This window comes from Penicillium hordei, assembly GCF_028827395.1.
Source record: "Penicillium hordei strain IBT 12815 chromosome Unknown utg000001l_segment0_segment0, whole genome shotgun sequence".
NCBI classification, from domain to species: Eukaryota; Fungi; Ascomycota; class Eurotiomycetes; order Eurotiales; family Aspergillaceae; genus Penicillium; species Penicillium hordei.
The window spans coordinates 4,735,487-4,749,819 of NW_026623142.1; the positions used below are offsets into that span (position 1 = coordinate 4,735,487).

At 50.5% G+C, this 14,333-nt stretch overlaps 7 protein-coding genes across 7 annotated transcripts; 2 read left to right on the top strand and 5 right to left on the bottom strand.

The window, feature by feature from the left end:
* Positions 1–445: 445 nt before the first annotated feature.
* N7537_001809 (CCCH zinc finger and RRM domain protein) lies at positions 446–2,797 on the top strand (the record flags this gene model as incomplete). Its single annotated transcript, XM_056892867.1, has 6 exons — positions 446–510; positions 581–699; positions 755–1,396; positions 1,445–2,424; positions 2,481–2,537; positions 2,615–2,797. The coding sequence occupies 6 exons, from the start codon at positions 446–448 to the stop codon at positions 2,795–2,797; spliced, it is 2,046 nt and encodes a 681-aa protein (XP_056757862.1).
* A 144-nt stretch (positions 2,798–2,941) lies between these two features.
* Positions 2,942–3,674, bottom strand: N7537_001810 (putative lactoylglutathione lyase (Glo1); the record flags this gene model as incomplete). Its single annotated transcript, XM_056892868.1, has 2 exons — positions 2,942–2,980; positions 3,069–3,674. 2 exons carry the CDS (start codon positions 3,672–3,674, stop codon positions 2,942–2,944), a joined length of 645 nt encoding a protein of 214 aa, XP_056757863.1.
* Positions 3,675–3,915: 241 nt separating this feature from the next.
* N7537_001811 (O-methyltransferase) lies at positions 3,916–4,746 on the bottom strand (the record flags this gene model as incomplete). Its single annotated transcript, XM_056892869.1, has 2 exons — positions 3,916–4,115; positions 4,269–4,746. The coding sequence occupies 2 exons, from the start codon at positions 4,744–4,746 to the stop codon at positions 3,916–3,918; spliced, it is 678 nt and encodes a 225-aa protein (XP_056757864.1).
* A 526-nt stretch (positions 4,747–5,272) lies between these two features.
* Positions 5,273–7,655, bottom strand: N7537_001812 (transcription factor domain-containing protein; the record flags this gene model as incomplete). Its single annotated transcript, XM_056892870.1, has 3 exons — positions 5,273–7,397; positions 7,456–7,510; positions 7,571–7,655. The coding sequence occupies 3 exons, from the start codon at positions 7,653–7,655 to the stop codon at positions 5,273–5,275; spliced, it is 2,265 nt and encodes a 754-aa protein (XP_056757865.1).
* A 784-nt stretch (positions 7,656–8,439) lies between these two features.
* Positions 8,440–10,514, top strand: N7537_001813 (MFS transporter; the record flags this gene model as incomplete). Its single annotated transcript, XM_056892871.1, has 7 exons — positions 8,440–8,971; positions 9,028–9,105; positions 9,177–9,611; positions 9,681–10,139; positions 10,224–10,318; positions 10,372–10,449; positions 10,500–10,514. Coding segments are annotated over 7 exons (1,692 nt in total), but the record flags the coding sequence as incomplete, so codon positions are not given.
* A 293-nt stretch (positions 10,515–10,807) lies between these two features.
* On the bottom strand, positions 10,808–12,489 carry N7537_001814 (uncharacterized protein; the record flags this gene model as incomplete). The annotated part of the gene is made up of 2 exons (XM_056892872.1): positions 10,808–11,713; positions 11,770–12,489. The coding sequence occupies 2 exons, from the start codon at positions 12,487–12,489 to the stop codon at positions 10,808–10,810; spliced, it is 1,626 nt and encodes a 541-aa protein (XP_056757867.1).
* A 1,015-nt stretch (positions 12,490–13,504) lies between these two features.
* On the bottom strand, positions 13,505–14,047 carry N7537_001815 (uncharacterized protein; the record flags this gene model as incomplete). Its single annotated transcript, XM_056892873.1, has 3 exons — positions 13,505–13,623; positions 13,687–13,817; positions 13,896–14,047. The coding sequence occupies 3 exons, from the start codon at positions 14,045–14,047 to the stop codon at positions 13,505–13,507; spliced, it is 402 nt and encodes a 133-aa protein (XP_056757868.1).
* Positions 14,048–14,333: the final 286 nt, after the last annotated feature.

A 14,333-nucleotide genomic window follows, 5' to 3' on the forward strand; every position in this document is an offset into this window, starting at 1 on the left:
TAGGCACAGCTGTTCATTCGTAGAGGTTATGAGTAATTGTAAAGATCAGAAAACAACAAAACAAAACGATGAATACGATCGCAGCCCTCCGTAGTGTAGCTTGAGGAGTTGCACAGTATTGTCCTATGTCATTGAAGCACGTGACCTACCGGTACTCGCGTTTTTGCCCTCACCTTCGCGTCCCCAGCCATGTCCTTCCATTCCCTCACGGTTGGGGGTGAATGCTTATCAGCTTAAAATAGCTCATTCTCAAGCTTTGTTATTTGTAACATAAAGCTGTGGTTTCATCTCATACACGATTATCACTGTGCACGCAGGGATCTTCCCGAGTGACGGCTTTGTTGCAGAAACCGAATCCCTGCAATCGTCGTCGCTTTCACGTCAATCTCCCATCCGACCCAATTCAATCATCGCAGTTTGAAATTGCTGGAAAATTACTTTCGCCATGCAGTTTACTGACGCGGAAGCCGCTGACGTGAAGAAATGGGTGGTCAAAAAATTGGAGGACATGTAAGTTGATCAGGCACTTGACACGGCTTTGGGAAGGAAAGCAGCGACTAATCCTATTCTTTGCCTGTAGCTCTGATGCCGACTCTGATGTGCTCGCAGACTACGTTTTGGCGCTAGTTAGGTCTGATGCGCCAGCCGACGAAATCAAGAAGGTCTCGGTGGAAAACCTAGATGATTTCCTGCGCGAACGTGCGTCTGATGTCTCGATCATATTGAATTGTTTCATATGACTAACACTTACTAGACACACAACCATTCGTCAACGAGCTCTTTGCAACCTTCGGTCCCAAAGAACCTGCGCCTCCCCCCGCACCTGTACCCCAGCCTCTGCGCCAGCCCCAACCCGCTGCCCACATTCCCTCGTCACAACCTCCTGAGAATGCTCCCAGCGGCCCGAGGGCTGCTGTCGCTCCCGGAAGTGCCAACCGCAAACGAACTTTTAATGAGGGATTCCAAGGGGAGCCGGAACACGATGATGGTGGTTTCCAGAATCGCGCTATGAAGACTGCTCGACGCGGCGCGCGCGGAGGTGGTCGTGGTGACTTCATTGGTGGGCATCAGATGCAACAGGGCCAACAATTTCCCCCACAGCAGCAGGGTCAAATGTTCGCCCCGCAACAGCCCGGTGGCTTCCCCATGATGCCTGGTTTCCCGCCGTTCGACCCGAACGATCCCATGGCAGCAATGATGGCTATGCAGAGTATGGGATTCCCGCAGATGCCGGGAATGCCTATGCCCGGGATGCCCGGTCCTCCCGGTCAGCCAGGAGCCGATCAGATTCCACAAAGCAGCCAGCGATGTCCGTTCTATGATACCCAAGGAATCTGTTACCTAGGAAATACCTGTCCCTACCAACACGGCGAGGGAGGTGTCTCGAAAGACGATGGTAAGAGAAATCCATTCACCCTAGGTATACCATTGCTAACAGTCGCAGAATATGACCCCAAGACTGCGGGTATGAATGCGCAGCGGGGCGGTGCTCCCACACGCGGTGACCGTGGCCGCGGCCGTGGTCGTGGCGGATTCAGTGGGCGAGGACGCGGCCGGTCCGATTTCTCATCGGCAGGACCCAATGAGGACCAGTCTGTTACGACTATTGTTGTTGAGCAGATTCCTGACGACAAGTTCAACGAGGATTCTGTGCGCGAATTCTTCTCTGAGTTTGGTAACATTACCGATGTCTCTTTGCAACCCTACAAAAAGATCGCTCTGGTAAAATACGAGACTTTCCCCGAAGCCAAGGCCGCATGGTCCAGTCCCAAGGTCATCTTCGACAACCGTTTCGTGAAGGTTTACTGGTACAAACCGAATCGCGAGGAAAAGCCTGAAAGCGCACAGCCCGAGGCACCCGCCTTCAACCAAGAAGAGTTCGAGAAGCAACAACAAGAAGCACAGAGGGCGCACGAGGAGAAAATGAAAAAGCGACAGGAGACTGAAGCCGCCAAGCAGGCTCTAGAGCGCCAGCGCGATGAACTTCTCAAGAAGCAGCAGGAGGAGCGGGCCCGCCTCATGCAGCGACTCGGTGCCACAGCAGACACAAGCGATGCCGCCGGTACTGGGGATGCCATGGTCACCGAGCCTGCCGCCGATGAGAATATCAGTGATGAGACAAAACAGCTGCGAGCTCAACTCGCTGCCCTCGAGGCCGAGGCAAAGAGCCTTGGCCTAGACCCTGCGGCTGACCCTTCAGGACGGGGTGGATACCGTGGTCGTGGTGGCTTCCGTGGCCGAGGCACATACCGTGGACGCGGCGCTTATGACCCCAATTTCCGCGGAGGATACCGTGGGCGTGGTGGGTTTGCGGCTCGGGGACGAGGAGGTGTTCTGCGTCTGGATAACCGGCCTCGACGAGTCGCCGTATCGGGCGTCGAGCTCAACTCAGACAAGGACGAAGCATTGCGTCAGCACCTGATGGTAAGTCGTGTATATTTCCCACCAAGCACGGCGTGTACTAATTTGTTACGTTCTAGGGCGTTGGCGAATACGAATCCATTGAGGCACACCCAGACCAGCCCAACTCCGTCGTGGTGGCATTCAAAGAGCGCTTCCAGGCTGAGAAGCTCATGTTCTCCCCTGGAACATTCCCTCCGTGGGCGAGGTCCAGCTCACCTGGGTGGCCAACCCTCCCATTGTCCTTCCTACCGCTGGATCATCAACGGAATTCAAGGGTGGCCTTGGACAGGACGAACCAGAAGACACAGTCATGTCGTCCACGTCGGTGGGCAACACCGCTCCTGCGCGGGATATGGACTATGACGTTGCGGAGGATGACAGCTGGGGCGCGTAATTCCGGTAACTTTCGTCTACCATCTCATGTTGGTTGTATAGGCTGCATTAAGCTATTTTTACGGGATGGATGTTCTATTCCCGACCTGTTGTCTAAAACAAAAACCGGGCTACAATCGTAAGGGGTACAAAAAAAAGTAGATCCTCACATGCTCTGAGGAATCAACTCGACCGTATATCCATCCTATCAACTCACATCAGCACAACAGCACAACAGCACAACAGCACAACAACACGACGCTCTGCCTGTCTAGGAAGGTATAGAAACTCACCGGATCAGAAACCATAGCAAACTTCTCAAAAAACCAAGCATAATTCCCATGAATCTCCCCACATCCAATCCCCCTCTCCTCCTCCCACCCCGAAAGCGGCACCGTCTCCCTCGAGCAAACACCCACATCCTTAAGAATCCTAACCCCACCCTCCCTCAATCTCTGCACAGCAGCCGACACATCAGGGACCGTGAACCCCAGATGCGCAAATCCAAGATGCGGGGGTAGATTCCCCGTAGAAACACCACCATCACTGGCATTCTCCGTACCATGCACATGATACAACTCCAGCAGCCCGCTTGTCGTCGTCATAACAGGGATCTCACTCGTAGCCTTCGCCCAAGCGGTAATGTCTTCTTCGGTTGTTGCATCTACCGGCGGATGCCCGAGGTAATAGATCGTAAAGGGCCCGGCGTTCATGGTGAAGATTATGCGCATGCCTAGGAGGTTGATGTAGAAATGCAGTGAGCGGGATGGGTCTTGGATTCGGAGGGCTAGGTGGTTTAGTTTGTAGTCTTTTGTTGCTGGCGTTGGAGGTGGGTTTAGGCTTGGGGCTGCGTTGAAGTGACCTTCCTCTTGGGGGAGGTGGAATTGGGTTGAGGACATGGATACGTGTGTTGTAGATGGATCTATGAGCTTTTGTGGGAATTGAATGGATTGTATCAATTGAGATATAAAGGATATAAAGGATATAGATGGGGAAAATAATAGAATGAGGGGTTAATACTCCAACGCGGATCCCGTTTAGCCTATCAAAGGGAAACGCTGAGGATGTTGGAACATAGAGCATGGATTGATATCTTCGACAAGCGGGTACTGCAGATACTATTAATACTTCAATAGACATCTACTGATAAACAATCATATCCAAACCACCCTCGTACGGCATCGTCACGCGTCGGAACCCACTCCCCTCGGCATCAACATATGCAAAGAGCTCTTGGTACCTATCACCTGCCATGACCGTATTATCAACGATGATGACCGCACCAGGTCGGAAATGCGGCTGGACGAGCTTCAGCGCGGGGAGGGCGAGAGGGGTCCAGACTAGGTGTGGTGGTTAGCATAGATGTTGCCAGTATCACGAGCCATCGATCAAATATGCCAGTTGAATACAAGATAGCAGATAACCAGGAGATCAAACAGACATGTACAGAGTACATGTCTATTATCAACCCCAAGGAAATAAACACAACTTACTATCCAACAACAAAAAATCCACAGTCCCCAAATCCTCAGTAAGAGTCTCCCGTAAATCCCCAACACGAAGCTCAATAACATCCTCAACCTCCCTACCAGCTTTTGCCCAATGCGCTCTCGCCAGTTCGGCTTTAGACTCCTCCTTCTCCGTGGCGATAACCCGCGGCTTAGCTGTAGCGCTAACGCGCTTCGCATTCTCGGCAACAGCAAGCGCTAGATAGATAGTGCTAACGCCGAAGCTGGTACCGGCCTCGACGACTGTTTTTGCGTCGATGCTGCGTAGGATATGGTAGACTAGTTCGCATTTGTCTTGGTCGAGGGCGATGAACTTGTCCAGCATTATGGAGTCGAATTCAGGGGTGCATTGTTGCGGGATGGTGTGCCAGTCCACGGCTGATTCTTGGTTTAGGGATTTGGCGTGGAGGTCTTTTAGAAGGGTTAGGGTTTCTGGAGAGGTTGTGAGGGGTGAGGGGGACATTTTGGATTGCTTTGGCTGTGATTTGGGATTTGGGGTTGTGAAGGTGGAAGTATGTATTAGCTACTAGGAGGAGGAGGAGAACAAGAAAAAGAAGGAGGAGGAGAAGGGCGTAGTTGAATGGACTACCGTGGTCTGATCTTAGCTCGGAGGGCCGGAGAAAATAGGCAATAGGCATTTGGCATCAGGATTGGAGAATCGGAGAAGAGTACATAGGCATATGGGGTCATGTTAGAAAGTCCTCAAACCCCGATGTCCAAGGCCAAAGTGATATTCGGTGAGTCATCGGGGAGTCTTGTACAAAGTCCGTACGATGTATACACACGCCCTGTGGGGGAAGTTGGAGTCAGACGAAGAAGAAGTGCCGAGTCTAACCGACATGAGCAATATGATTCTAGAGCAACGCTTGTCTGGTAGCTACGATACGACCATGATGGCCGTTCAATTGACCCTAAACTTGCCCTAATTGGCCCTAAATTGGCCCTAACATTGCGCCACAACAATTCGTGCAAGCCCAACAAACTCCATTCTACTGCTCCAGCAAATCCGCATAACTATCCAAAGACTTCCCAATTAAAGCAACCATCTCCCAAATATAATCCGCCGTAAATAGCCTGGCCCACAACCTAGTAACCGCAGCACTGAGCCGAGTACTAGTAGCAAGCAACCACTCCCTCGAAACACCATGTTGCACCTCCATAACCATCTCCAGCACGAAATCCCGCAATCGAGTCTCCTGCTCCGTCAATCTCGGCTCCGGATCCGACACCGTAATCGCCTCAAGCCATTTCGCCAACAGCACCGCGCACTCCAGGGAGCACAAAGCATGCTGATTCGACCACAGCGCCACCTGCGAGTGCGCGACGAATCCGATACCGAGCTTGACCGGTGTGCTGAGGGCATGTGCGCAGTGCAGCGCTGCGCGCGTGAGACGGTCGCCGCGTCGGACGGAGAGGTTGTCGCGGAGACTCGTTGCGATTTGGACTGGGTCCCAGGTTTGCAGTTGGCGGGCTGAGCCGCAGTCTGCATTGAGTCGGATGTAGGCTAGTCGGAGTAGGGATGCTGATGTGAAGGATATAGGGCCGTTCGGGCTGAGTGGGTCGACGGAGGATTCTTGGTTGCGTTCCCAGCACTGGCACCAGCGTTCGAGTGCTTGTTCGACATGGACGAGCTCCGGTGTGGAGGTCATTGATGAGGAGGTGAAGCGGTTTCGTCGGGACACGGGTAGTCGGCCCGCTTTCGTCATTAGCCAGATGTCTTGTAGGATTGCGTGGATTAGAACGTAGCCTCCGAGGGAGGAGAACCGCTCTGCATTGCTGGTTGGTCCAAATAGGGCGGAAAGGGCATCTTGGAATTTTGGTTCGCCGGGACTTTTCAGGCGCTCTGTCTGCCAGAGGTCTGCGTGCGTGGCCTGCCATTCTTTTTCGGTGCTGGGTAATTCGATTGTGAAGTCTTCCGTGAGAATCATTGGTGGGACGTCGAAGACGATGGTTTGGATGTTGAAGAAACAGAGAACAATGAGTTTGGTGCGTTTTACGCTTTCCCGGCGGATCCAGCCACTCCATGTCCCGTCCGGATCGGGTAGCCGGTTAAGTCCTCCATTTCGCATGAGCATTTCCATTAGACTACGAAGAGATAGCCCCTCGTGGTATGGAGGGTTGTTGATAAACCATAGCGACACCGACGTCAGATACAATAAAGATTGCAGAGTTTCTAGGGTATCAATGTCGTCGGCCACATTGATTGGGGACAGCTTGCCTGACTGGAAAACCCGGCGAATATGTTCCAAAGTGACTGGTTTGGCGATCTGATAGAGACGCATGCTAGTGTCTGGCTCGCGGCAATACCGTGCACCCAAGGCCGCCATTGATAAGAAGAGCGGTAATGTCATCGACTCGACATCGAGAGTCGGGAGATGGACAATTGGGTAGTGCTCATGGAAACCAGTTACATACCCGGTCAAACATCGGGATAGCGCATGTCGAGACGGCAGCGATGGATCTGGGACCACATTGGCGTAGTCGGATAACATACCCAAAAACTTCTCTCGACATTGAGCCGTGACTGGTACGAATCCGGTAGGCTGGCGCGCCTTGGGGGAGATGTGATACCCCTCTGGCTGGAGTGAGGGCAACTGAGCGCCATGCCGGGGAAGTACAGAACTTGAAGGGGTGGAAGGAGTAGTCTCAGTTAGAGTCCCTCTATCAGAAGATTGATCATAGTCCGGAACGGGGGAGAATTGCAAGGGTGGGAATAGCGGGAGTGGTTGATAAGCCGGCGAGAATGGATGATTTGGCAAGGGGATGCTATCCAAGAATGAGGTGAAGTCGTGACCATGATATGACCCCGGCCCGTAGCCACCTAGAGCATATCCGAAATCCGGGGCTGGAGATGGAGTGGTGGGTCCTGCAGACGGACCGTCTGTGTTAGCCAACTGACCCAGCATTGGACGGTGTACGCCCGATAATTCTGGGTAATGGTCATCGGGCCTTTGTAAAGTGCGATTAGATTGGGCATGGTTTGGGACTACAGATGCCAAGGAGTCTAACCCTTCCAGAGTGGGAGGGTTAGCGGGGGAAGGTGTGTGTGTCTGGTTGCTGGTTGGACTGGCGTCGGGGTTGTGAGAGAGACGCTCATGACGGGCCAGCAGATCCCTGGAAGCGTAAGTATCTTTTTTTTAAAAAAAGGTATCTGAAAGGTTATGTATCTTACTTGCGTGTAAAGGCCTTGGGACATTGATCACAAGCAAACGGTTTCTCTTTGGTATCTGTGGGGTATTAGACAGGATATGGGGGGGGGGGGTATTTGATAGGTCTTGAAGACATACGTGAACGATCATGTCTTTGGAGATGCTCTAGACGAGCAAATGCCCTCTGGCATCGGTGACACTGATAGGGCTTACTATTCAACATTGGGGGATGGGCATGGTGAGTTGTGGTCTCGGGGGATTGTAGCGGAACTCCGGCGAGTCTGACGGCATCTTCCCTGTTCCCCGTTCACATGTACCACACCAAAGTCGAATTGGTTGTATCACGATCTTGTAATCTTGTAGCCTCGTAGCCTTGCATAGTTATGCTATTATTAGTTCATCCTGCCGATTTCCGAGGTCTGGTCTGTATTGATTGTTAATCGGTTCGGTCGAATCGGTCGCGATTCCGCGATTCCGCAATCCCCCCAATTTCCTCCAATTTTTCTCCAATTTGGAGAATTTAACCATCAATTTGATGTCTGTTTGCGGAGAAGTATAAGTTATACCCTACTGTGAATTGTATATGTCACGCTACAAGCTTATTTGATTGTATTTTTCTATATTTTAAGATCTTTTAAGATCTTTTAAGATCGGTATTCGAGTCTATGTCTTATAGGAAAACCTTTCACACACGTAAGCCAAGCTAGGACCCGGTGGACATATTTGAGTCAACCCTGACGCCAAGACCTCCGGCCCGGCATCAAAGCTCCACGCCAACTTGGTACTTGGGAGGATTTGGGAGGATTTCAAGATTAATGTGCATGGGAACTCACCAGTCCTGGCATTGACTGCATGATTATATACCAAAAGACTCCACATTCATCCATAAATATGATTGGAGTGATATATCAAATTTGGGGAATTCCAATGATGACTCGGCCTTGGATCCATTTCTCCAATTTCCTTCGGTTGGACTCCACGCCCTAGATGCTTAGCCTATAAACTAGTTATTTTTAAAAGTCCGTCAAAACCCCAGAAAACTCTTGCCAAACATCATCGTGACTCACTACATGGCATCTACTACGCCAGGTGCACTTAAACCCCAACTAACAGCTATGGAAAAGCGTGACGAGACCGAGTCTCTCCGCGGATCCCAAGATATCGAATACCGCTATTTAGAGCTGGAAACGCCCTTACCCACCCCGTGTATTACTTTACCACCCGGCCCTGCTCAGTCACCACCACCAGAAGCGCCGAGTTTAGAGAAATACGCATCTCCGTTTCTCTGGCCGCAATGGCGCAAGTCCATGATGACTTATATCGCTTGCGGGGTTACTGCGCTAGCAGGTTATGCTGCGGGCGAGGTCAGCCCTGCATCGGAGGAATTGACTAAACGGTGGGGGATCAGTGCTGTCGTGTATAATCTGAGCATCACGCTTTTCTGTTGTGGGTTTGCCCTGGCGCCGATGGTGCTGGCTCCGTTTTCCGAGATTAATGGACGGAGGCCGATCTTTATTGCCAGTGGGATTCTGTTCGTTGGTATGCATACCGTGTTTTCACTGGGTTACTTTACTCATGCTGACTTATGTCGATAGCCAGTTTAATTGGCTGTGGAGGCACGCAGTCCTTTGCTGGATTGCTTGTGGCTCGTTTCTTCCAGGGTGTAGGTGGATGTATGTATAGCCTGTCCCAAGACTCGATTTTCCCATTCAACTCTCAATAGGTATTAACTTCACCCTCACAGCAACGTTCTCCACCATGGTTGGCGGCGTGATCAGTGACATCTACCATGCCGAAGATCGCAACACGCCCATGGCGCTCTTCTCAGGATCAGCATTGTTCGGTACTGGCCTGGCACCAATGATCTCTGGCGCAATCATCACACGCACCACATGGCGCTGGGTATTCTACTCGCACGCAATCGTGTCCGCCGCGTTTGTCATTATCATCTACTTCTTTTTCAAAGAAACACGCGGCAGCGTCCTGCTAAGTCGCAAAGCTGCAAAGTTGAACGAGTACTACGAGCAACTCGAAGAAGCCGGTCATCATGGTGTAATTCTATCGAGCGAAGAAGCATCTGAAGAAAAATGCATTCGTCGAATCAGATGGAAGGTCAAGAGCGACGAGCAACGAGCATCGATCGTAACCATGATCCAGATCTCGCTATATCGGCCATTCCGTAAGTCTACTTCAACCCTCATCTATCCTATCCTCAAAGAAAAAAAAAAAGCCTAACATCCCAACCCAGACATGCTCCTCACCGAACCAGTCGTCTTCTTCTTCTCCCTATGGGTCTCCTTCAGCTGGGCTGTCCTCTACCTCCAATTCAGCTCCGTCCCACTAATCTTCCGCACAAATCACAACTTCACAATCGAGCAAACAGGCGCCGTCTTCACCTCCATGTGCGTCGGTGTCATCATCATCACAGTCATCAGTATCTACCAAGAACGTATCGCCATGCGCTTCGGTAAGCACACCACTTCTCCAGAGGGCAGACTGTATTTCGTCTGCATTGAGTCTGTGCTTCTGCCCATTGGTTTGTTCTGGTTCGGTTGGAGTTCTTTCCCGTCTGTGCACTGGATTGTGCCTGCCATGGCCGTTGGTTGTGCTACTATGGGCATCTTTTCGATTTACCTTGCTACGTTTAATTACCTCGCGGATACTTATCATCGATATGCGAGTTCCGCCATTGCGGCGCAGTCTTGTTGTAAGTTATTTAATTTGATTTGATCTTTTTTCTTGGGACGCTGTCTTGATACGATGTGTTGTGATTTACTGACATGCTCACTAGGCCGGAATTTGCTCGGTGGTATCTTTCCACTAGTCACCAATGCCATGTTCACCAACCTTGGGTATCCAGAGGCATCAAGTCTGCTGGGAGGACTTGTAAGTTGTGGCGATTACCCTCCAAAGGAAATAGACTGACTGGATCGAAATAGGGTGCTGCTTTGACTCTGGTCCCCTGGGTGCTGGCCTTATACGGACCCAAGATTCGGGCCAGGAGCAAGCTCGCAAGTGTAAGTGAATGTCCCTCAACGTACATTGCTCGATACTAATGGAATAATAGGAGCTCGCACATTAAATGATACACAGCGGGATACAACACGACAAAAAGTAATTTAATGATGGTATTTTTCGGATAGAGGATTCATATAGAGACAACGGCATTCATATTATCAACGATTTTTCGGGCCCAAATAGATATCCAGCCTGAATTTTCATCGCAGCAAATGAATTCAAGTCATACCTACCGTACGCTTCCTATGATCTGAACTTGGCTATGCCAGCAAGTTAAAAATCCCCAATGCTAGAGCGATGTACATGCCATGTGTTTCATGCAAAATCCCGAAATCTTAAATCAAAAACACAATGCAATTACCTCGGGCGTTGATGTCCTCTAAATGGATGTGCACCATTAATCCTAGGACGATACGATGCATATCGACCCTCATCCTCGCTATCACTGTCCATTTGATCCAAAAGACGATCAATATCATCCCCAGCATGAGCTTCCAGTCCTGGTTTTCTTCTGGGTTCACGACCATTGTGAGACCCGGAGCTTTGGGACCCCTGGCTTCCATCGTGGTGCGCTCCATTGCTGGAAGAGTTGATCGACTCGTTCAGGCTGCTTTGCGTACTCGCTGGTTGCAGCGGGCGAGGACTGAAACGATACCCCGAGTTCTCGGGGCTGGACATGAACATCAGAGTTTCGATGGCGTCTTGTTCCATAAGTGTGTTTTGGGAGTGAGTACGGTGTCTGTAGAAGCCGTTCGGGGTGGATGTTGGTGCTTGTGCGTGAGATGATGAGAGCGAGGGTGTCCCGGGTCCTAGGACTGCTTGACCGTTGAGTGGTTGGGTGAGGCCGTTCTCTTGGTGTGAATGATGGCGTCGGTGGCGGGAGATAGGGCTGTGGTTTGAAGGTTTGGAGACTGCGTTAGGATTCGGTCGACGGCGCTGGTTATGACCATTTGATGAGATGATATCCACAGGTGGTGCTAGCTTTGGAATTGGAAGGAATTGATTAGGTGAGAATGCTGACCGCGAGCGGTTATGGCTCAAGAAATGATGAGAGTTTCCGTTGGATGATGTTTGGGAATCTTTTGAAAAAGGCAAGGAGTTTCCTGTCGGCAATGATGCAATGTCACTTGATGCCGACGCGCTCAATGGCGACGCGCTGTTGTGTGTTCGCAATGCGGTCTGAGGGGTTGCTTCACGCGACTGTCGGGCCTGTTCTACTTTGGCGGCTGCGTATGATAGACGTGTACGGATATGGACCGACAACTGGGTAATACAAATGAGCTATGGATTCTTGAGGGGGCGAGCAGTGGGCACGTTACCTGTGCAATCCTACTCCCATAAGCTGACGAGCCCGTACTCTTCGAACGTCGTCGTGCAGCTCCATTCACGTCGGCAACGTGAGCTGTGGGGATATCTAAAGTGGGTTTGAAGTCGCCAGCTGCTGTCCGTTTCTGGCTTGGAGCCAAGCGAGCATCAAAATTCGAGCTTGTGCGTAAATGCTTTGGTGATGGCGGCGGTGATATTGAAGCATTGCCGGCTTTTATCGGCGCCAATGAGGGTTGCCATCGATCTATTGAGCCGCCTCCATTCACCGGCTGCACGTACGGGGTGAGTTGGGATTCCAATAATTCCCGATCCACCCACGGTTTCGATGTATGTCCATTCAATGTATGAGAGTTACCGAACTCTGTCGGCTGGCTATTATTACCATTGGTCGAGGACAGAGGAAGGCTGGAAAGAGAGTCCGTGGCGGTGCTTGCAGAAAGGTCCAGTCGTCGGCCATCGCCCGATGTATCGCTGCCGCGCTCCGATGATTCGATATAGGCTGAGTTCGGGTTACCCTCGCCGTGAGCGAGGGTAACGGCGTTCAAGCCATCTATTTGTAGTGATAATGGTTGCGACAATTGTGGGGTTTGGGTCTTGACCGCAGGCATTGGGTTGTGAGGCACGGGAGACGTCGCGTTATTCATAGAGTGGGTGTTCGCACTGGCCTCTGCATGGAGCACCCCGCGATTAGACACATCGCGATCGTCATTCATGGTCAAGGATGGGGTGTGGAAGATTAACAGATGCTGGGATAGCGACAATTGGCAAATACGCGCGACCTAGCTTAAATCGCGAGTTTACGAGGCCGCACAATCTCAACACGCACGTCCTGTTTCGAGTCACCGCATTGAGAGTTGGGACCGGGAAGGTCCGATATCAAATGATTTATGATGCAACTAACAGTTGAGATCTCAACAAGACGCGTGGGAGCACTGGTGGGAACCAGGAGCATCTGCCCGATCGAGTGGCGATCGACCAGCACGCGCGCAAGGGTTGTGACAGCACGAGGCGGCAAATGAGTTTCTCCACCGTGATTTTAAACGCGGGTGAAGCGCCCGACAGGGGTTGGAATAAAAGAATCCGAGTAGTAAGAACTAATTTTGAACATAGATGAGCCACAATATGCTAGCACCAAAAGAAATCCCGTGGAGTAGTTGGCAGAGAGTTAAGGGTGACCGGTCTTGGAACACGCGTGGGAGGCGCGGTCACGTGGATAGTACTAAACCAATCTCATCGAATCCAATGAGCTTCTGTAGAAAGGGAGTATTATTAAATCATCAGTATATGGTCATTTAGAGATGAAGGTCGAAGATGGTCGAAGGTAGTCGAAGGTGGTTGTGAGTGGGCTTCTGTTCGATGGGCTTGGCTATACTTCGAAGTATACAAGTATACCAACTAGCTAACTAGCTACCACAACATCTACGAGACTACAATATACAATAGACATTAATTACAAATTAAACTTGAATTTCTCATTAATGATATAGTATACAAACTCATGAAATCATGGGAAATATACGCCGAAACAATGGCTCAACTCCGATAACGAAACAACTCAGCGGAAAGTAAGAATAAGCTGAGAGAAAGCAAAGATGGACCAAAGTCCAAAAGACAAGAAAACAAAAGAAACATCCTCCGTAGTCCGTATCCAATTCAGGCATCAGCCTGGCGGGCCTTTCATACCTCTACCATCACTGAGCCACACACCCACACACCCACACAACCCCTCTAGACGATGACCGCCGTTGACATCTTCAGGTAATCCGGAGTCAGATCACTTGTGATCTGGTCGACCTCCGGAGCCTTAGAAACAGGGCGATCAGCCACGTGAGCAGGCTTCGGCACCTCTAGAAGGGAAAGTTAGTATCAAAGACAACGTTGGAAGGACATTGTTGAGGGGATCAATTTACTTGGTTCTTTAGGGCCATGCCAGATCTTCATCTTCACCTTCCAGCCCTCGTACTTCTCCTTGCAGTCCCGAAGTTTAGGCTTAAGCTTGGGCTTCCATTCTTCCTTATACTTGGGCTTCATCTTCTGGTAGCTGATAGAGCTATTAGTATTTTCTTTTTCTTTTTCTTTTTCGGATTTGGATGATCGGATGGTGGACTTCTGTACTTACATTGTGCAGCCCAAGAAGATGGCGAAGGCGGCTATGATGAGTCCAAATAGTAGTTTGGCGAGGACGATTTCTTTCCCCTGGTTAACTTCGTATTTCTTGTCGGCCCGAGGAGAGAGCGTGTTGACGTTGACAAGGCTTAGGAGGGGAGCCATGTATATCTAATAGTTGTTTGATGTTTGGGAAAGATGTTTATTGATGAATGAAGATGAAGCTTTGATGAAGCTTTGATGAAGCTTAATGGAAAATAGATGTAGTTGGAGAGTGGAAGATCAAGGACGGTGGGAATTCGCGAGGATAATATAGAATAGGATTACAGTGCTACTAAACTTGTTATGGAATTCATGATACATGAAGCTTTGCGGGTTAGGGCTTTACCTGTTGTGGTGCCGGGGCTATGGAAAGATGGTTAGGTCCTCACCTACTATGCCACATCCGGGA